Below are 22772 nucleotides of genomic sequence, written 5' to 3'. Positions count from 1 at the left end.
GCAACGGTCCAACACTCTTATAGAGATGTGAATGAAGTTGTTGATATTTTTGCCAAAGGAGGAGTCTATACTCCCTCTCTGTTGGTTACTTCATTTATGTAATCTTGTGTCTTGAGCATCTTGTATTTTACATTTAAATTAATGATAAGTTGTATGTTACCATTAAAAAAAAAGAAAAAAAAGTAAGGGTTGTTACGTGCCGGGCTAGGCCTGGCCTCAGCCCTACCCTTGTCCCCGTAGGGCCATGCAAAAAACAAACGAAGAAGAATAAATAGAAAATTTTTTTTTTAAAAAAAGAAGAAGGTCGAGCTACGCTGAATCGGACCAGCATAGGCCCTAACTCAACCCTCATACCACAATGGTTCAGACCCTAAATTTTTAAAAGCCATGCAGACCGGCCCAGGGCGCCCGGCTCATTGCCAGCCCTGTAGGAGGGATTGGGCCTTTCTCGGACAACGCAAACCCGGGCTGCAACGTAAAAATATCAAAAGCCAAGTCGGCCAGGAGGAAAAACCTGCCCCTCCGGGTCCCAATGTTCGCGGGCGTACTTGTACATCACGTGGCGTCATAAAAAACTAAAAAAAAAAAAGGGCGCGGACGACGTAGAATCAAACGTTTTCGTCAGCGAGAATCCCGTCGTGCAGCGCAAAATGTCCACATATGCGAACCAGGGATGAAAATCCATTCTTTGTCCCTATCTCTCTCTCTGTCCTGCTGTACCGATTGATATATGAGCAGGGGAATAAAAGTATTTACCGCATTTTTCTTTTCCCCCCTCTCTACCCAGCTCTCTCTCTCTCTCTCTCTCTCTCTCTCTCTCTCTCTCTCTCTCTCTCTGTGACCTTACTTTCTGTAAAAAATAATCGAAGGTTGAGTTTTTTTGAGGGGTTTTTAATGGAAGCTGAAGGGACCCCCGCTTCCAATGGCTATCGCATGCCTGCAGAGTGGGAGCCCCACTCCCAGTGCTGGATGGGCTGGCCGGTAAGTACACCTCTCTCTCTCTCTCTCTCTCCCCTGTTCTGTTTTTCTTGATAAGTTTTCTCTGCCCTCTTCTTTATATTCATCTCTATGTTTTATTTTATATTCATCTCTGTGCTTGTTGGCTTTCTCTCTCTCCCCTGTTCTGTTTTTGTGGATAAGTTTTCTCTGTCATTCATCTCTGTGTTTTTTGGTTTTCTCTGTCTCCCCTGTTCTGTTTTTGTGGATAAGTTTTCTCTGTCCTCTTCTTTTATATTCATCTCTATGTTTTATTTTATATTCATCTATGTGTTTGTTGAGTTTCCCTCCCCCTCCTCTTCCTCTTCTTATTCTTCTTCTTCCCCCTCCCCCTCCCCCTCCCCCTCCCCCTCCCCCTCCTCTTTCTCTCTCTTTTGCGTTGGATTTTTCTACTTGTTTTTTAGACTTTTTATTTTCTTCCCACATTAGATTGGATTCCCACTGTGTTTTCATATGTTCTTCAATGATAGTAGTAGTAGCAGCAGTAGTAGCAAAGTAACATTATTATTAGTAGTAAAATTATTAAAAAATACAATTACTAATAACCATTTGAAGAAAATAATTGGAGCAACTTTTTCCAATATGGGATGCTGGCTGATAGAAATATGATCATTTGCTCATGAGTGAATTTTGAGCCAAAACTTTATTTTCAAACTCTTTGCACATTGACACGTTAAAAAAAATTGCAATGGTGGTTTGAGGCTTTGAGCGGGTCACCCATTGGTTTCAAAGCCTAACCCGCCGAATCAATGCGAGCAAACAAAAAAAGATACAAACAGGGTTTAAGATATTCAAATCATTTTAAAAATAACATTTTTATTACATTAAAATGTTATTTTTTGGGATAGTGATTTAAAACTCTATCGAGTTGACTAGGACTTGGTTGAGAAACTTGGCCTCGGCACCCTGACGAGGTGAGTTTGGTGTACAAAGTCAGGATCATAAAAAATTCATAAAATTATATGATACAAAACCACTATAAATTGTATATAGATATGTTTATATATAATTTTGATGTTTTGATGATGATTTATGGTTTTTCTTATTATATGCTCTATTATCTATTTTATATATAATTTTGATGATGATTTATGGTTTTTTTTATTATATGCTCTATTATCTTTTTTTTTTTTTTTTTTTTTGGTTTTTCTGAAGTTTCAAGGTATATATCCATTTTCTCTGTATTATATTTTTTATATACTCTTTTCCTTCATACAAGCAGTAAATGATGAATACATAAAATCAATTATTTTTCTGATTTTAATTATTTTTAACAATTGTTTTTTGTTTTATGCAATTTTGGAGCTCTTTTTGGGCTTGCACAAGACTCGACCAAGTCGACTCAGATTTTTCCCATTACTTGGCTTGGCCAGAGGCCGATCCCCGAGCCTGAGGCAAATTTTTTAGCATCGTTTTTGGGTGATTTGGTCCAAATCCTCATTAGTGAGTGACTCTGATCAATCATCTGCCATTCCGAGTTGAAAAGGGAAAATGGGCCCCAAGCTGATTTTGTGTTTATGTGGAAAAAAACTCAGGTTTTCAGATCTCCAAAATTTGGACCAATTAGCATAGAAGATTGGCATAAGTGTATTCACATTTTGTTTTCTGTTGATTGCTGTACCTTATCCTACCAAAGAACTGGAAATAACTGAATTCCATCCAAGAGAAACCAATTCACAAGTTGTAATTGTGAAGAGTAGCCATAAAAGTTAACAACTCCGTAGCTTTCCTGTTCTATTCTTGATTTTACATGCTGAACCTACCTATATACAGTTATGTAACGGTTGCTAGATTTTGGTGCTATACTATGTTACTAATATTTTTATCTGTGAAACTATGTTCTTACTGGGTGCTGATTTTAATTTGGAAAAGTATGGTATGATTTATATGGAGTTGCACTTTATCACGACTAATCAATCGGTTGGATGGTGATATTGAAGGAGAGTAGATGCCTAAAATTCAATGAGTGACATGTTTGTTTGGAACTGCTCCCCCACATCACTGTCCAACCCACTGATGGAATGGTGATAACGTCATGGCCATGTGGTTGTGATAACCATATGGATTATATTATATGGACCCTTTTCATTCTTATTCAAAGATGATGTTTTGTGGGTTTATCTAGAAAGAAAACCAAGGATTTTCTATTTTTATATTTCTTTTAGGGTGCATGTGTTTTACTTCTTACATTTCTACTAGTTGTGAAGTCAGAATCAGGTATATGGACCATATGTCCTTTTTTCATACAAACTGCCTGTGTCTTGAAAAACTTAGAAAAAAATATTCCCAAAGAACTCATAGTTAATTGGGATGAGACTTGCAGACCTAATTACAAAGAGGATTGAAAAATTAGGATAACAAGGGTAATAAATGAGGTGCACTCTCACCAGGCTATCTGTTGTGGTTGGTTATGGTGGTCTGTTGGTGATGAGAGAGAGATACTTACGTGGAGATTCCTCTGGACAAATAGTATTATTGGGATTTGTGTTGATAAACAGATGAATATTATTTTCATATTTTGTTTATCATGCTTCTCCCATTTTCTGTGGTGATAACAATTTTGTTGCTAATGAGTCTGCAGGTTTAAAATATTAGGTTGTGTTAAGAGATATAGGGTTCTTTCCTTCCCTTTTCTGGTTTAAATATTCTATGTGGTTCTGCCTGTGATAGGTCTTCTTTTCCTATTTATGATTTCCCATTGTCAAATATTGGCAATTACTGTTTGTATTCTGGTATTTCTGTTTTGCATGTGCATAGTGACCTGTAAATTAATGACAAAAGAAGATATCAATAAATTGTAATTCTTTAAAGTCCGCAGCGCAAAAAAAGGCTGTGTTTGTCTAGCATGCAGGGTAAGATAACTTGGGAACATTTATTGGAAAATGGCTCTATAGAGCTCCATATATTACTAGAAAAGGAAAGTATTGGATAATGCTAAGGAAAGTCAGTAGTTGTGGTCACGAAGACTGTGCTGATATGTATACATAGAATCATTGGAAAATTCCAATTGGGATTTCTTTCTTTCATAAGTGTGTGGAAACCTTGTTTGATATACATTGTTGCTCAAAATTTTTGTTAATCTCATAGCTAATCAGCATTAGATGACTGGTTTCTAAAAGTAAAAAGTAACTTCCCCACATTGTTGAGCCTGATTTGATTCATTGATGAAGTATGTAGAAACTTCCCTATTAACATGCTTAGTCTACATCGTAGTTATATGGGAAATCAATATGTTAACTTCATTGAGGATCACAGGAACGTGGGGATAATTGGCGCAATGATGCTGTGCATGGACAGGATGCTTTTGTAAAAGTAGCAAGTGCAATATCAAGGTTCGAGCCTGTAAATGTTTGTGCTAGTGCTTCTCAGGTTGGAAAAATTTACAGTGATCCATGAGTTGTGGTTTTTATGATTTCTATACTTTAGACATATGATCATTCTAATGTCACTAAGGGATGTGGCTCTCCTTTTATCTTCTTTATGTAATTTAACCTTTATCTTCCTGATTGGTTTCTTCATGCAGTGGTCCAATGCACGTGCTAAGCTGCCAAAAAATGTTCGAGTGTTGGAGATGAGTATGAACGATTCATGGTTCAGGGACATCGGACCCACTGTAAGCTTTTATTTCCTTTTCCATCTGTTTTGTTGAGTTCTATATGAGTGTGCATGCTAGTTAATTCATTGTAGTCATTGCCTGACATTCTCGGGAATAAGTTTGTTATGTGTGACAAGCAATCAAGTTCAGGGTACCAAGAGCACAGAGTTGCGGGGATTGATTGGAATTTTAATGGCTGGGGTGGTATGGTGTTTAGCTTATTTTCTCATCTTCTATTTACTCTTAAGTAAAGAATGGAAGGATTGATGTGTTGTTTTGCTAAAATCCATGAAGAATGTCCTGCTTTCCATGTTTCTTTCATAAATTGTAAATAGTATGTCGATCTTTTTTGTCATAAATAATCAACCTCTTATTTACATTTTACAACTTTATGTCATATATCATGTTATAGTATTAACATGTAAATATTGAATGTCAGATCCTTAAGGATGAACATTAAAGTTGAGAAATTTGAATTGTGAGCAATGATTTGTATTTGTTGTTCTATTTATGAGTGGTTCCTGCATACACACATAAATTCATTGTTACATGCGACATTTAAAAAAAAAAAAAACTCATTGTTACATGCGGGCCCAAGATGACTTAAATGATCTCCCTCTTATATAATTATTAGGAGCGTTTAAAGTTAAAAGCATACCCTTCTGTGTAGCGTTATACAATTACAAATTCATACATCAGTCAGTCATCTTGGAAAATGTTATTGTGAAATTTTGTCAGTCATGTACTCATGATTGACAACAGTAATTCCCCAGTGTAAATTTCTTCCAACTGAAGCTCCATGCCTTAGGGAAGGAGCATAAGATCTTTCCTGGTTAGCATGCAGTTCAGAACGACTATGATTGATGTCTTCAAACGCAATCTAGAAAATATTGCGAGCTTATAGCTGTTTAATGCTTCATAGCTTTTCTTGAACTAGAGTAGTACAATAGCTAATGATTTGTACGGGAGACACCAAGTCATTATATTTGTGCAGTTGTCCAAGAGCTCAAAATATCTTTTGTCACAAACATTCACAAACATTTAAGTGATTTTCTGTAACTTGTTTGTGTGCCTTCATTTCAGGTGCTCTCAACGGTTGCTATAGTGATTGGAGTCTTGATCTCCTTGTGGCCCAAAAGGTCTGTGACTGAAGTTGAAAGGTGGTTTGTGGTTCAAGGAATAAAGTAGGATTTTATTCTACTTGAAAATTTAATTTTTAAGATATATGTTTGATTAACTCTAGGCATATCATTTGATTTGGTTAATTTCTTCGTCCAACAGATTTTGGGAGTTGAGAGACTTCCCAGGTTTCCTCATTCCATTATTCTTGAAGGTGGAAGTATCCATGTGGACGGTGAAGGTGGAGTTAATACTCATTTGTCTTGAAACCTTTTCAATTTAACGTGGTTGAAATTGCACTTCACTTCATGTAGGCATTTTGCGGTCATTTTGTTTTGTGGTCTTTCACAGTTTCTTTGTTAATACGGTCATCCAATTTCATCCTGCTATCTATATTATACTTAAGCTAGGCATTGTGCGTGGGAACAAAGTAGCCATATTGGCTTATCTTGCAAGGCGGCTGCGAAACCAAATTCTTAAATCTATGAATTAGATATTATAAATAACATTTTTATAGTCTATTGGGGAGTTCTTTATCGTGTTTAGTATTGACTTGAGGCTTCAAATTTGTTCCTAATTATGTTGAGCATGCGAATGCGGCTCAAGCCTACCAACGTGAAGTTTGTTCTTGATAAATTGTCTACCAACATGAAGTTGATCCTATTCCATCCAAATCCTTTGACCCACAAATTGGAGGTGTAGTCTAATTCTATGGAAAAACCATAACTGGCTGTTTGAGTTATTTGACCTCTCAAGAATATCTTCCAAGACAAAGGTCATGAGAGATAGTTTTGTCTTCTTGAATAACCTGAATGATGTGCTTTAACAAAAAGAAAAATAGTCAATTTTATGATGGTGGTACAGTTGCGCCTGTAGAGTTAGAGGAATTTGGTGATTCACATATTATGGATTTAGAGCCTCGTTTATTAGCAACTGATTGTTCTAGGAGAGGAGGGGCGGCATGTCCATAGTTGATCTAAGATATTATTGGTGTCTAACCTCTAGATGTTTTCCCTTGCTTTTGGTTTAAAGACTTAGAAGCTACCAAGGCACATCAAATGGTGTGTGCCCTGGGTCTTTCAACCAAGTTGCTTCAAGGCTCAACATATGTTAAGAGTTCAATCTTAAAACTAAGGGCACTGGTTCATGTGAAAATAGCGTTTCATACGTTTACACGTTTGGTTTGTGCATAAATGTTTTCTTGAAAACATTTTTACGTGAAAATTGCATTTCATACGTTTGTTTTATGCGTAATGCATATGCAAATAAATCCCATGATAAATCATTTTACCATGAAATGGTCTAATTCATGGTAAAAGAAAACCTCACCTCTTGAGGTGGGGAAACATTCCCTTTCGTTTATTTTCACATGCGGATCCACTATTTACTATTCACTTTTTACTATTTACAATATTATATGTATTATATAATATTTTATTTATATATCAAATAATATTAAATATATAAATTATATTTTGATGATATTTTTATGGGATTGTATACAATGAGACCATTTGTCTTTAGAATAGGGAGGTTACAATTACTTACAATCATACGATGTGAAATCTGATAGCTTGGTTGTGTCACAAAGTTCGAGAAAAATTCTTTTGGACTTTGAGCTTGGTCAATGACATAAATGCAGGCACCCAATTTCACATCCAATGGTCAAGATTTATTGTGACCACCTTGTAGCAAAGGTAAATATATACTTTCCCTATTTTTATATATAATATATAAATATTTTATATAAATAATTTATTATATTATATTATATTATATTATATAACATTAGATAGTGTATATTAATGTAATATAGTATTATAATATAATACATAATATTAGTGTTATTAGTATAATATAATGTATACTGTTAATATATTATATTATATATTATACTATAATACAATATGTATTATATATAACACAAATGTGCATTAATGAAATAAATTCATATTGTAAATTATATTATGTTATATATTATATATTTATATTTATATTATTAATTTATGCATAATTAATATATACTATTAATATATTATATTATAAGAATATTATATTATAATATTTACATATTGCATGTATAGATTTAATATATTTAAAACATATATTTCAATACTAAACACGTTACCAAACATAAGTAATTCATTACACAAATGCTTTTTAAACATGTTAACAAACATGGTGAAAAGAAAATTTGCAAAAGTTTTTCCTGCGAAGTGTTTACATATGTAAATATTTTTCATGGGGAAATATTTACGCACCTACCAAACATGCCCTAAAAGTAAAGACGATACTAGGTCTAACATATGACAATAACTCGAGTTGGAAGAGAATGCAATTTTATAAGCTTTGAGTTGGAAGAGAATGCAATTTTATAAGGTTTGTCATGAATGGTGTGGAGCACAAATTATAGAAGTTATTCAAATGGAAGGAAAACCAAAGAGACTGTGTATACATTTTGCTTCTAATGTGCGTTTCTTATTCTGGTTATTGTTTAAGTGCCTTGCTAAACTCCTGAAGTTTGTTATTATTCAACTCCCTCCATTACTTGTATTTTTTTAGCATATTTGTAGCAATTAGGTTGTTGGAAGTTTGTAGTTGTTATTACTTTTGATAATATTTGAGGCAGTTTTCTTGCTACTAGGTCTTGTCACGTGAGCATTAGAACTTTTCTTATTTGCAAAGTCCTATATTCGTTTTTGTGTTTAGGCACTTGCATTACAACTGAGGAATGCCTATTAAATCCCAATCGCAACCCAGATTTGTCGAAGGAGCAGATTGAGAATGAACTGAAGGCTTATCTTGGTGTTAGAAAAGTGATTTGGTTGCCTCGAGGATTGTATGGTATGTTAAAACAATGCTTATTGAAAAAAACTCTCATAATTGTATGGGATTTTTCTGTATATAAAATTTAAATCATTGTTTTGAAGTGAACGCCATTGAAATGCAAGTGTGTCATAATGTATCTTGTATTAGTTGATGGTTAAGTGTATTACTATAATTCACTTTAAGTGGGCTATTTATAGTTACTTATGTGGGAAAAACTTGACATGCGCTCAGTGATAAGTCATGAGATTTTTTATCAAGAAGGAAGATCCATATAAATCTAGAGAAGTCATAAACAAATATCATATACATAATAGAGGGAACTGGAAGGAGATGCAGTTGGCAGTGGGCCCCATACATCAGAATGCACTAACTCAAACATGAGGAGAAGCTCTCTATTATTACAAACAAATGGCAACTTAATGCCTTCCAAGCTGACAACCGTGACAAATAAACCCACTGGGTTGACCAATATTGGAGGAAACAAGTCCTATTTTGCACACCTTATTTAAGGACTCTATACTACAGTGACCAAATCAATTATGCCACACATTGTCATCCTTATTAACACAACAAGCATGACCAGAGTTTAGAATTTCTTCGACTCATCATCAATTCTGTACAACTGTCCACTCGTGAGCCACTAGTGAATGTGGTCCCTGAGAGGAGGTCCTTCAATAAAACACAATTGGGAGTAGATACAGGGAAGACATGATTTTCTCTGGCCTACTGTGGCACAGAAATAAAATTGCGGTTGAAATTAGGGACAAGGAAAATATTTTTGAATTGTATAGGACCTTTAGAAGACTGAATGGTGACACTCCGAACATGGGTAATGTGGTGAGTGGACACATCTTAATAGACCCACTACCTGAGTTAGGAACAAGGGAAGAGGACATATTTGAATCTCCTGTGTAGTGGTTGGTTACTCCTCTATCAACAATCCATACAGCTTTAGATGGAGATGTAATGATTAGATTCTCCGTAGATGTATTCAATGCAGCCAGTTATTCTCCAACATTATTAGTCCTTTCCACTGATTTATTTTTTCCACTGATCGGACGCATTGTACCTCTATTCCCGTAATTGGAGCTCCCATTCTTATTCTTGTTAGGTGGAGGTAGGATGCCGTGCCCAACAGTATTTCCATAACTCCCACCTCTACCATGGCCACCGTGTCCTCTATCATTTCTTCCTTTGCCTATAACTCCATGAAAACCACTCCCAAGAGATGAATTATTGTTGTTGGTAAACAAACATAATAAGAATCCACACTTGATTGATATGTTGTCCTTTTATTAGGGAACATAGCTTCATGCTGAAGAAGTAGAGGATGCAATTTTACAAAAGTGGGATATGGTGGTCTAGAGGTGAACTAATAAAAGTCTCATATTGATCTCCAAAACCCTTCAAGGCAATATACACTTTGTCAATATCGCTAATGGGATGTTGAATCATAGCAAGTTGATCACATATTCATTGCATTTTGGCCAAGTACTCAGACATGGATTTGTCTTCCTTTTTACAACTCGAAAGTTACTGTCTCAAGTGCATTAGACTGGCCTAAGACTGCTAGGCATCATCATCATCAGAGACTTTTCCCAACTATTTGGGGTGGGCTACCCGAGTCCTGGTTCGAACATTGATTCAGAATTCATGTAAAGTTTTGACAAAGTTTTACGTTGACTACCTACCTAATACCACCCACCTCCTTGACCCGGGCTTAGGATGGGTTAAGGAAAAGTTTAAGGTCCTCACCCTTCTTAGACTGCTAAGACTGCCAGGCATATGAGGTTTTTAATTATTTCCACAATTCTTCAATAGTGTTAATATCGACAACTGGTAGTAATATATATTCTGACAATGCAGAATTAATCCACCTAATCATCATATACAAGGTTAAGGGTTATAACTTTTTCTCTCTTTCCTTGTAAACTCACTTCTTATTTCGTGATGAATTGCGATGGTACCTTGCATAGTCCATCAATTGCAGGCTTCGGATGAAAGGACTAATAACTACTTCCTTCCAAAACATCGTAAAAAAACTCCTTCCCATAGAATGAAATTGGAAGAAGAAAGTTAGATGGAAACTTTAGGGAAAGGAATGTTGGGGAGGCAAGATTCTATGGGAGAAATGAATGTAATGGAAACAATTTTGTGTTTTGTGTTTTTTTTGAAAGCAAAGGAATTTATGTTCAAACATGTATAGTAACTAGGGTTTACTGTTCACATGAATAGTAACTAGGGTTTACTGTTCACATGAGTGACTAGGGTTTACTGTTCATGTGAGTAGTAATTAAGGTTCACTGTTCACATCAAGGAATAGAAGAGACTTGCGGTAAAGAAGTGATTTAGGGTAAATGATTTATGGTAAAGAAGAGATTTAGAGAGATGGATGAGTGCCAAGACAAGAAAGCATAGGATTCAGATTGAATACATTCGGGGAAACTTAGGGGTGCCTCCATCCAATAGGCGATAGGGTGAGGGAAAGTATACTTAGGTAGGTTGCCCATGTGTAGCGTAGACATTATACAACACCAGTTTGTATGGGTGATTTGGCTCAAGTGAAAGGCTCTAAAAAGGCAAGGAATACCCAAAAGGACATGGATGGAAGTAATGAGAAGAGATATGATGACTTGTGGTCTGATTGAGGGTATCATCCTTGATAGAGAAAAATGACAAAACATATGTCATGTAGCCAACCCCTAATAGTTGGGATAAGGCTCGGATGATGTTGATAAAGAGATTTAGAGAGAAGAGATTTCAGACAAGAGAGGTCTAGAGATCCAAGTTAAGTGGACAGATCTGGGGTTTAAAGTCAATATTGATACCTTTGATTGATGGGTCATATTAAGGTTTGAAACTTGCTTTGATACCATGTTAAAATATCACGTTGAATATTTGAGAGAGACAAACAATTTGTGGTACAGGTAGAGATGGTTGGAGATGAAGCCAAAGAAGAGTGACGTGACTCTAATTCATTCATGAGTGAGATTCTTCACTCAAAGATATATTTTCATATTGTTTCTCACTGTAATTAGTTAAGGATTCAATACGGGGTACAAATAAATGTAGAAATTACATATTTGTTCTTAACAATGAATATGGACTACAAATAAAGTCATGTTTATAGATACATAACACCTCCTTTCTTTGGATTATAGCACTTGTAGCATTAACATGCACATTCAAAGGAAACACTACCAAGTATAGGAACGGGAAAGCGACTCCTGAGATAAGAAGCCATACAAATTGCATAAGATTAATAAGTCTTAGGAACTTTGCATGTTAAATCATTAAAGATCTGGTCACCTTTCAAGAGATGGCAGTTCTTTCTTTCTGCAAGGGCATTTTGTTCTAAAGTAATAGGACATGTGGTCTAGTGAAGGACACCATTATTTTGGAGATACTAAGACATTTTCTCATTAACATGCTGTCCCCTTGTTGGATAAAAAAAAATTGACTTTTGCATTAAACTGAGTGAATCATTTTATGATATTGTTTAAAGATCACAAATTCTAGGTTTTTAGATTTCATGGGATAAATCCAAGTGGTCGGAGAGTTGTTACTAATAGATGTAACAAATAAATGAGCACCCAAAAGGGAGATAATTGGGGATGGTTCCCAAACATCGGAATGTATTAAATCAAAAGGTTTATTGCGTAGCTCTTTGTTATGAAGAAAAGGTAAACAGTACTGCTTGGGAACATGACAAACTTCGCAATCAACATAACCACCAACATTGACTACTACTGTAGTAATAATGGCTTCAAAACCCTAGCAGGAGGGTGACCTCGACGAGCATGTTACAAACTTACAACTCGCCTCTTCATAATGTTGGGAAGCCAGTGCTCCAGAGCCTTATTGAAATGGTAGACCACTCTATCGGGAAACCTCCCTGATCATTTTCCCAGTCATGCCTTAAAAACAGAATGCATATGACAGAAAGTTACTTCACAATTCAAAACTTTCTTGATACTATTAATGGACAAAAAGTTTGCCGGAAAAGAGGGAACATGAAGGACATGAGATAACTGGAGAATTGATATGAGGAGAAAGCTACGAGGACCTTGAACTGACGTACTAGAGACCAGCTAGAGAAACAAAAGGTTGACATTTTTAAGAGATATGAAATTGAGAGGGTTACCTGTCATATGAGAAACTGCTGAATTGATAATCCCAGGTGGAATGTGGAGGAATAACAGATTTATGATTTCCTGGACCCTGAGGAGGAAGGAAGAGATATTAGGTCCTTACCAGGAAATTAGCTTCTATGGTTGCTGGACAATCTCACTAATTTTGTCCACTGGTAGGTCCATATTGCCATGGCTCACTTGTGGAGCTGCCAACTTTGCAGCAGGCTTTCCAACAGGAGGTGCTGCACGTCTACCATGAAGAAAACAGCATTTACCTATCCTATGATTCATCTTTCCATAACGTATGGAGTACAATTTTTTGCATTAGGGCGACCAATCATATGTTCTCGACCATGCTTAACACCCACAGCTTATTTACCATCTGCCACTTATGCCAGATGCCATGTACAACATCAATCTGTCTTGTAATTTCCCTGCTTGTATCGTGTCCCTCCACTTTGTGAAGTAAAGGAATTTTGTCTTCTGCTAGAATATGGCTTTGAACCGTCTCATATGATGGGTTGAGATCAGTAAGAAGCTCATAAGTCCTGCCCTGTCTTAGGATGGTAAATTACAAGCTTGGATGGACATTCACGTGGTGGAGGATCCTGAGGGCTCAGTTGCTCCCACATGTAATCAAACATCTGCAGTCCATAAATTACGCAAAAGCAAATGCAATCAAACATGTGCATCTTCAGTGTTCTCGCTCTTGCATGAGCATGCCTGCTTGTCGAACACCCAGCATGCTCTGTGAAGGTTAGCTCTCCATTGGATTATAACAAACATACAACTAAAGTCATGATTGTTTTGAAACACAATTTACACAAAATGTAACAGCTATTACTGCCCAATACGATCAACTGGAACAAGAATTCAGATTGGCGTGTCATGGAGGCATTGAACATTAGGCCTACAACCAGAAGAGGTTACAATGCTTATCCGAGGCTTCTTGATCATTTGATTTTTATTTATTTACAAAGTATACTGCTTATATGTGTGTGTGTGTGTGTTCTAGTGTCACTTTGGTTCATTTGTTAACTGTATGTACCTCAACTTTGTAGGTGATGATGATACTAATGGTCATGTTGACAACATGTGCTGCTTTGTAAAGCCTGGAGTTGTTGTTTTAGCGTGGACTGATGATGAACGCGATCCTCAGTATTCTCGCTCTGTTGAGGCTTATACCATTCTCACTAGTTCCACTGATGGTTGTGGTAGAAACTTAGAAGTAATAAAACTCCATGTGCCTGAGCCTCTTTTTATGACAGAGGAAGAAGAGAAGGGGATTAAGGTTAGAGTTAAAAAAAATATTCTTGTTCTAGTTTTTCTTTCCATTTTCCCCTTTATGTTTACAATGTATGATCTGAAAGTTTGGAATTTGGTTCTATCTACACCCAAGTATATATATATATATTGTTAGGTTACACCACTTGTGGTGTAGATCCTTAAAGTGCTCAACATTTTTAGACATTTAGGTACTCTTATCCTGTAGTATAGTAACTTTTTGTTTAGGGGTATTTTAAGTAATTAGTCAAGGGTAAACTAGCAATTACTAATAGAAGCAAAATCATTTATTAACAATAGTGGACAATGACATCACCGACATGGTGTGTGACATCACCCACAAGATGCATTAATTGTTATTAACTACTAATAGAGTGCCACTATTTTCTTATAAAAATATCCATTCTACCCTTCTAAATGACCAAAAATGCCCCTATTTAAAAAATTTTGTATTACAATTCAAGGGTATTTTAGTGTTAAAAAATGTTGAGCACTTTAAGGGTCTACACCACCAAGTGGTGTAGCCTAACAAAACCCATATATATATATATATGGAAAACACTACGCAACGCCTATAGGCGAAAATAAACAGTGATTTCGCCTACCCCTATCACCGTCCATAGTTCATCGTGTGGTCATGATTGTCCCGTGGTGTTTCATTTTTCATTTTTTTTCTACAAATCGGAATGACTTAAAATTTGGAGCGTGTATTCATAAAAAATAGGGGAATCTTTGAAAAATATATAAAAAATATTTTTCATGATACAAATTGACCAAAATACCCCCAAAAATTTTCGGGGGTATTTTGGTCAATTTATTTTTTCAGATAATTGTTTTTATATTTTTATTAGATGCGCCTCAGTAAGATGTACATACCTTTCAAATTTCAGGTCATTCCAATTCGTAGAAAAAATATAAAATACTATTGGACAATCGTGATCGTGCGATGAAATTTGGACTGTGATGAAGGTAGGCGAAATCATTATTCATTTTCTCCTATATAGGAAAAGTCTTCTTAACGCCTATAGGCGAAAATGAATAGTGATTTCGCCTTCCCTCATCACTGTCCAAATTTCATCGTACGGGTCACGATTGTCCAATAGTATTTTATTTTTCATTTTTTTTTTTTTACAAATTGGAATGACCTGAAATTTGGGGGGAATGTACATTTTACTGAGGCGCATCTAATAAAAATATAAAAAAAATTATCCTCAAAAAATAAAATGACCAAAATACCCCTGAAAATTTTTGGAGGTATTTTGGTCAAAGTTTTTCATGTAAATTATTTTTTTATAATTTAAGAAGATTCCCCAATTTTTTATGAATACACGCTCCAAATTTCAGGTCTTTCCGATTTGTAGAAAAAAAATGAAAAATGAAACACTACCAAACAATCGTGACCGCGTGATGAACATTTGGACGGTGATGGGGGCAGGCAAAATCACTATTCATTTTAGCTTATAGGCGTTGCGTAGTGTTTTTCTATATATATATATATATATATATATATATATATATATATATAGCATACAGATGCATCCGTAGGTGTAGAGGTAAGGTGCAGCTTTAAATTTTATTGTGGTATATAATTTTGATGTAAAATGTTCTTCTTAGGATTATCTCAAAATCTATTTTTATATCTAGTTATAAAATTTGAAATTTAAAAAATGGTTAAAATCAAGTAGATCTATAAGCATATAAAAATCTTGAAAATGGACGGTGTAGATAATATGTTGTAAAATGCCCTTTTTCTGAGACTTAAAATCTTTTTATAATTCATAGTCATACATCTCGATGTCGAGATGATCAATCAAAGGGTTTTTCAACATTAAAACTACCTTTTCCGATGGATTTTTGAGGGGCATCCGTAGTTCTACATTATAAGGTAGCATCCTTATATAAACTTTTTCCATATATATATATAGGAAGATGCTACAAAACGCCTATAAGCGAAAATAAACATTGATTTTACCTACCCTCGTCACCATCCAAACTTCATCGCCCGGTCACAGTTGTCCGGTAGTGTTTCAATTTTCATTTTTTTCTTCTATAAATCGGAATGATCTGAAATTTGGAGCGTCTATTCAGCAAAAATAGGCGAATCTAATAAAAATATAAAAAAATAATTTGCAAAATATAAATTGACCAAAATACCCCCAAAAATTTACTGGGGTATTTTGGTCAATTTATATTTTGCGAATTATTTTTTCATATTTTTATTAAGTGCGTCTCATTAGGATGTACACATGCTCCAAATTTCAGATCATTTTGATTTGTTGAAAAAAAAATGAAAAATGAAACACTACAGGACAATCGTGACTGTGCGATGAACTTTGGACGGTGAAGAGCATAGACGAAATCACTGTTCATTTTCGCCTATAGGCATTGGGAAGAATTTTTCCATATATATATATATATATATATATATATATATATATGTATGTGTGTGTGTGTTTATGTTGCATGCGCGAGTGTGTATTATGTGTGTATGTATATAATGTATGTATAATATTTTGGTGCATCAACACAGGTTGATATTCTTAACCACCATGATCATGAATATGAAAAAAATAATTTTGAACTGTAAAACTAGTCTATTTTGAACACCTTTTTTGGGATTATTCATTTTAATTCTTCACATATCGCCAGATCTGAACTATTTTTTGGAGTTGAAAATATGTGGATCTAAATCGAAAGTGCATTAGCAATGATTTAGGATGTGTTTCAGCTCCTAAATCCATGGAAAACTAAGGTGGACTCATGCATTTGCCAATGTATAATAAACTTTTCCATGCATATGCATCACACACAAGCTAGACGGCCCGGATCTACATGGTAGTTTTTTTTTTGTTGGGAAGACCCCCAATTGTTACACATGTTGGACTCATCTAGGAGCTTCAAATAATAATAAAAAAATGATATGCACAAAAAATATAAGGTCAAATGTGTCCATATTGGCCCTCATCTGTCAATCTAGGCCATCCAGCCTATATCAATATATTTATATTGTAGAAAGGCCATGTACCTTAGGTAGAAAGTACCCAAAGCCATCAGTATAAATTAAATACTAAAGGGTTGTTTATTGACTGTGCTTAACTGCTAAGGAAAATTTTCCTTGGATATTGTACAGACCTCGGCCCATAAAGTTACACATCAGAAAAATGATGCCTTTACCTTTTTGTACCAAATGTAAATGGTTTTACTATGTATGGTCTATATAAGCCAATTGGCGTATAGTGTACCATAAGCCACTTTGAAATGTGTTGGACTCCAAATTTTGCAGAGATGTAGATCTCATCTAGGTGACCAAATTAAAAATAAAAAATAAATTTATGCAAAACAAAGGGGGAAATGGTTCTGCCATTTTCCTTGAACTGAGGCCTTTCGTTTGGTGGATGGTGGAGAACTCGTATGACTTTTATTTTATTTTTAAAAAAGTTACTTATGTTTTCCAATCAAAGATATAGTGCAAAATTTCAGCCCTAACAAATCTCTCTTGGTACATGTTTTAGGTCTCAAATATACCGACAGCTATATGCCTGTTAGATTTGGGAAAACAGGTCCATGGTTACAGCTTAATTTCCTGGTTTGGATTTCAATGTGTATTTCGTTATAGTGCTATCAGTACTTGTCCTGTTTTGATAGGTGGTTGTGTGAACAAGCCATTTCATGATCTTTCCAATAAATCTGAGTTTATTTCCCATGTCTGTGCTAAAAATGCAACTTTTAGTATGTACATGAGATTAGTCCTGAAAAAGATGTAGAGAGGGAGAGCGTTTTTATTTGGATTGGTTTTGTCTGGTTGTGCTTGAAGGTCTTCCTACAGAGTGGCCATAGAGAGAGAGAAGCAAACTGACAGATTTTTACAGGGAGGGATTTGTGATATTAGAGAATCTTGCCAATTTGCATCAGTATATTATCGCTGTGGAAAGGCATATTTCTTTCTTAACTACTTCATCTCTCCAAATTATAGTCCATTCAATATAAGACTGATCATCAAATTTTTATGATTATTAAAAATGTCGTCATAGCCAAATTCATTGTCCTTTTTTTTAGTTTTATCTCCGAGCAAACAAATTGCTAATCATTTTTTCTGTGATGATAATAGAGCCTTGATGGGAAACCCAGAACTGCCGGAACAAGACTGGCAGCCTCCTATGTGAATTTTTACATCGCCAATGGTGGGATCATTGCTCCTTCATTTGGAGACAGGAAATACGATGATGAAGCCTTCCATGTTCTTTCTTCTGCCTTCCCAAATCATGAGGTTTGTGAGCCGTTCCCCATTTATTTATTGGAAAATATACTATAATGCAGTCGACTGTGAAAAGTTCAGAGTCCTTGGGTCACTATCCTTCTTGAAATTGATGGTGATGTAGAGTTCGAGACCCAGAAAAACAGGACCCCAACGATAGATCCCATTCTCTCTCCATCACCATCCATCATTTTTTTTTAATTTAATGAGTTATATGGGGTGCGACACACGGATTTCTCGGGTGATGACCTGATGATCAATGGGTAGTCCATTAGATTATACTGAGCAAAATGGTGTTCTTTCCTTTTACTTTTCGGTCCTAATTGTGTTTGGGTGCTAATAACTAACATTTTTCTTAAATGCTAAATCATTTATTGTATTAGTCAAAAGATTGTATGCTCCAGTGGGCATATACTCTCTCAAGAAAAGTCCCCTATCCAGAAGTATTTTTAGGAACCCAAAATTTGGGGGACGTAACTCCTCAATCTAGCTACCAACCTTTATAATAAATAAAAATAAACATAAAAATAATAATATATATAATTTGCCACCTGCGAAAAAAACGAACATCCTAAGATTGAAAGGATGATATAAGTTTTGGACAATCACTTATTATAGCTTAGAAACTGAAAAACCATTCTTTTTTTCTCTTTTGGAAACACTCATTTGGGGATTCTGAAGTGGATCCCATAATTTTAGGTCGAGAAAATAATCTTAAGTAGGTCTTTCACCCAAGAGAGTAAATATACAGTGTGCTCTCATAGGAGCCCTATATGCAGTCACTGAAAAAATGGGTGGAATGCAGGTTATAATGATAGAGGGCGCAAGGGAAATTTGTCTTGCTGGGGGGAACATACATTGCATCACACAGCAGCAGCCAGCTTTCCCAATTGTGAAGGTGATGCAGTCTAGATGATCACGCTTGAGTATTTGGAGCGATTGGATCGTGATCGCAAGAAGAAGAAATAAAAGAAGATTTAATTTAAAAAACAGTGGATTTTTTTATGATGGGGAAATAAAGTACAAGTTAGAGAGAGAGAGAGAGGGAAACTTTTTTGTGGGTTTTTTTCTTTTCCCCTTGTGCTTGTTGGTATGTGGCGGAGGGCTTGGATCCGTATGTTTGTGCTATCTTCTAGCTGATTTTTTCTGATTTTTAATCTCTCTAAAATGCGGTTATGGTTGTTTTGCCGGTTATTGGCACCGGTAATTTTCAGCTGTGCCAGAAACTGCAAAGGCCAGGTAATCTTTACTGGATGGTGGCAGATGCATTTACCAGAGAGAGAGAGAGAGAGCGCGAGAGAAGGGGGGAAGGGGGGCAAGTTGTACACTGGGAGCACAGTATGAGGAGCAGAGTTGCAGAACCAGATGTTATAAAGTGCATTGAGCATCCATTGTTTGAAATACTGCCCTTTTAAGTAGAACCACTCTTTTGCTTTTCTTTTGTAAAGCACAATTGTTATGGCTATCAAAGGGTCTATAATTGATTTGAGCTGCCCTTGTAGGCAACATTAATGGAGAGGACGGAAGTGCTCTGATTTTAAATCATTTTGGAATCAATCAATGAAAGTATGATACAGACCACACCTATGCTTTAATCTATGTTTTGCTATCCCTACCCAAAACATGGGTAGGAATTACCATCACCTCAGCTAGCCACAGTCCACCCGTGACCAATTTATGAATATTTTAAGAAATATTTAGTGCAGTTCTAAGAAACAAAAATTTTGTCTCGGTTTTTGTTTTTTGTTTTTTTGTGTAATTCATGTTGTATCGATTTGAAATATACAACTTGTATTAATTAGAAATATGCATCAAATTTTAATGAAAAGCCCATACAAACTGGGCATACACCGCGAAGAGTCCCACAGGAAAATATAGTTTTTTTCAAAAATGAAAATAAGAAGGGTTTGGAGAGTAGGATATGTGAAAAGGTAGGCGAACTGTGAAATTGTTTAATTTTTTAAGTGTAATACCCCACTTTGCCACTAATGCAGAAGGCCCAGCCCTTGGCCTTCTTTTCACATCGATAATATTATGTTGCAGTGGCTGTTGGTGCTAAATCTTCTTCTGTTTGTTGGATTATTTTTCCTTTCTTATCTCTGAATAAAGGAGGTTTGAGTACCTGGGCTTATTGTTTAGGGCATGAGGCAATGGTTTTTGAAGATTGCCTGTTTTGAATATGAAGATGAATTATGGATACAGTTTTGTTGGACTATTTCTTTTATAGCACGTAAGCCATGCTCCCCCAGTCAAAAGACCTGCTTGGGGGGATTTTTTCGATCTGAAATTTTGGGAACCACTTAAGAATTAATTTGATGATTTTTTTTCAAAAAAAAATGAAATTTGAGTTTTTAAATACTTGGATCTCACTATCTAAAAATTGGATTTTACTACGTTATTTTTTTCAAATACATAGAGGATACAATTACGATTTTTTTATTCAGATTAATCTACATGTTGAAGAGGTTACATATCCAAAATTTTGGGTCCTAAAATTAATTCTATGCGGAGTTTTATTTAAGGAAGTATATATGGACATTCTACTTCCACACGAATGTCTTTTGGCTTTCTATTACGGTGTATTCTATAAACTTGCTCTATACTTTGAGACATTTGATACCTCTACTCTTCAATATGAGTGATCTTTTGATTAGGAGGTTTATGGGATGATTGATAAAAGCAAAAGCATAAAGTTTTAACTGAGACAAAGTTATTTATTAAATTGTTACACAGGTGTGGCATTTTCATATGGAATATCAATTGCTTTGCAACAACAAATAAAATGCATTGTCATATCTTAAAAATATCTAGTTGGATGGATTTTTTGTTTCTACGCAAGTTTTTTATTGGAAAAGTAAATAATTAAAAAATATTTTAAATCATGAAGGCTTAGATCCATCGTCTATCTAATGAACAGCCTTCATTCACCGAAAATGATGGACTCAAATCCCCACTTATTTGTCCAAATAAAAATTTACTTTTTTATTTTTATTTTTTATTAACTAGATGATATCTAAATGTGATAAAATTTGAAATGTATTAGTTTGGATAGGAAAATTATAAAAAAAAAACGTTTATTTTTAGCGCAAGGACGTCACAAATCACCTTTGATCATTAGATATGAAATTTGGGCAGTTACGGATATGTGATTATCATGCATAAAACACAAAATAAAATCTTTTAAACTATGAGACAATCAAACTATTGGATTTCACATATAATAGCTAAGACTAAGAGTGATTGCGTCCTCCTTGTAGTAAAGTTAAATGATTTCGTAATATATAAGATGCGATTCTCATTCGCTATGCTCGCTCCATTTCTGTATAAGTTACAATTCTCATTTGCTATGCTCTCTCCATTTCATGTTATTAAATTTTGGCCGGTCATTTTCCAGATTTATTGTGGTAGGATCGATGATGGTAAAGGAACCTTCCAATGCTCCTTGGACCACAAATTAATTATTTTATCTGGGTTTATGTTTAGCCAAAAGATATTTTAGTCCTGTAGGAGTAGAATATTCATCTACACCTTTATGTAAGATCCGACTTCAAATCAATTTTAGGACCCCAAATTTTAGGATGTAAGCTCTTCAACCCATAGATTAACCTCAAAATAAAAGAATCCCTCATTGTACCATCTCTCACTTGAAAGATATATGTCTCCAGATTGAATAGAGACTGTCCAATTTTTAAAAAGTAAGTTTTAAGTGTTATGAAACAGTAATTTTAATTTTAATAATTTCTAAGTGGTTTCCAAAATTTCATATTAAAAAAGTCCTCCTAAATAAGTCTTTTGGCGGAGGGAGTAGAAGTGAACTATACTCTCGGAAGGAGCATAGTATACATGTGGCAAAAACTAGTCTTGTTCCGGTCACAATCATAGTATGTTTTATGCTCTTATAGTTTCTGACAAAGAGTGGCTCCGAGGCCTATGAGTTTAGAGCGAGAGAGAGAGAGATTTTTCCAGTTGAGTGGAGGGGAAAATTATATAAAACCCCCAATAAGACACTTCTTATGCAACTTTCTCAACACAAAAGTTTCTCTCATTTTTTTTTTTCAAAATATACTTACGCAGAAAATACCTCCACAACAAAAAGGCACATTTTTTTTTAAATGAAAATGTTTTTTTTCATAAAAAAAAAAATTAATTTTGACTGGACATTCACATAGGCATATGTACCATAGAAAAAACTACATGCCAGACTGTCACAAGCCAATTGTCGGACCCCATTTAACTAAAAAAACATGCTGGATTGTATTCATTCTCTACCGGACTGCATTGTATCCAAAAAAAATGTGCTGGGTAGCTTGTTCAATTTGCCGGACCGTACCTTTGTCTAGAAACAAAAGTGTCAGAGCGCATGTCTATTTTGTCGGACCGCTTGTTCAATTTGTTGGACCACTGTTTTGACCGAAACGAAAGTGCCGAATCACGTGTCTGTTTTGCCGGATTGCAGTTTTGACTTGAACGAAAATTGGCGGACTGCTTGCTTTGAATGCCGGACCGCAATTTTGAAGAAAACCAAAGGAAAGCTGAGAGAGGGACCTCTTGTTTTGACAAC

At 35.2% G+C, this 22772-nt stretch overlaps 1 protein-coding gene across 25 annotated transcripts; it reads left to right on the top strand.

Annotated features, from left to right (window-relative positions):
• Positions 1-690: 690 nt before the first annotated feature.
• On the top strand, positions 691-19792 carry EMB1873 (porphyromonas-type peptidyl-arginine deiminase family protein). 25 transcript variants are annotated; one of them, XM_088848819.1, is made up of 13 exons: positions 691-981; positions 4252-4328; positions 4520-4609; positions 4711-4795; positions 5675-5730; positions 5873-5951; positions 8420-8554; positions 13734-13963; positions 17469-17516; positions 17826-17888; positions 18065-18223; positions 19017-19109; positions 19426-19792. In XM_088848819.1, exons 3-13 carry the CDS (start codon positions 4568-4570, stop codon positions 19624-19626), a joined length of 1191 nt encoding a protein of 396 aa, XP_088704945.1. In that variant the 5' UTR covers positions 691-981; positions 4252-4328; positions 4520-4567; the 3' UTR covers positions 19627-19792. The 25 variants fall into 25 exon arrangements, 19 of the variants coding, with proteins under 19 accessions (XP_088704945.1, XP_020522676.1, XP_088704954.1 ...); XM_020667017.2 differs by having other exon boundaries at positions 4252-4365; XM_088848828.1 differs by having other exon boundaries at positions 4252-4365; positions 5873-5956.
• The last annotated feature ends 2980 nt before the right edge of the window (positions 19793-22772 follow it).

This window comes from Amborella trichopoda, chromosome 10 (genome assembly GCF_054954075.1).
Source record: "Amborella trichopoda isolate Santa Cruz 75 chromosome 10, AtrichopodaSantaCruz75HAP2 v2.0, whole genome shotgun sequence".
NCBI classification, from domain to species: Eukaryota; Viridiplantae; Streptophyta; class Magnoliopsida; order Amborellales; family Amborellaceae; genus Amborella; species Amborella trichopoda.
This window is presented reverse-complemented; position numbering and strand designations above follow the sequence as displayed.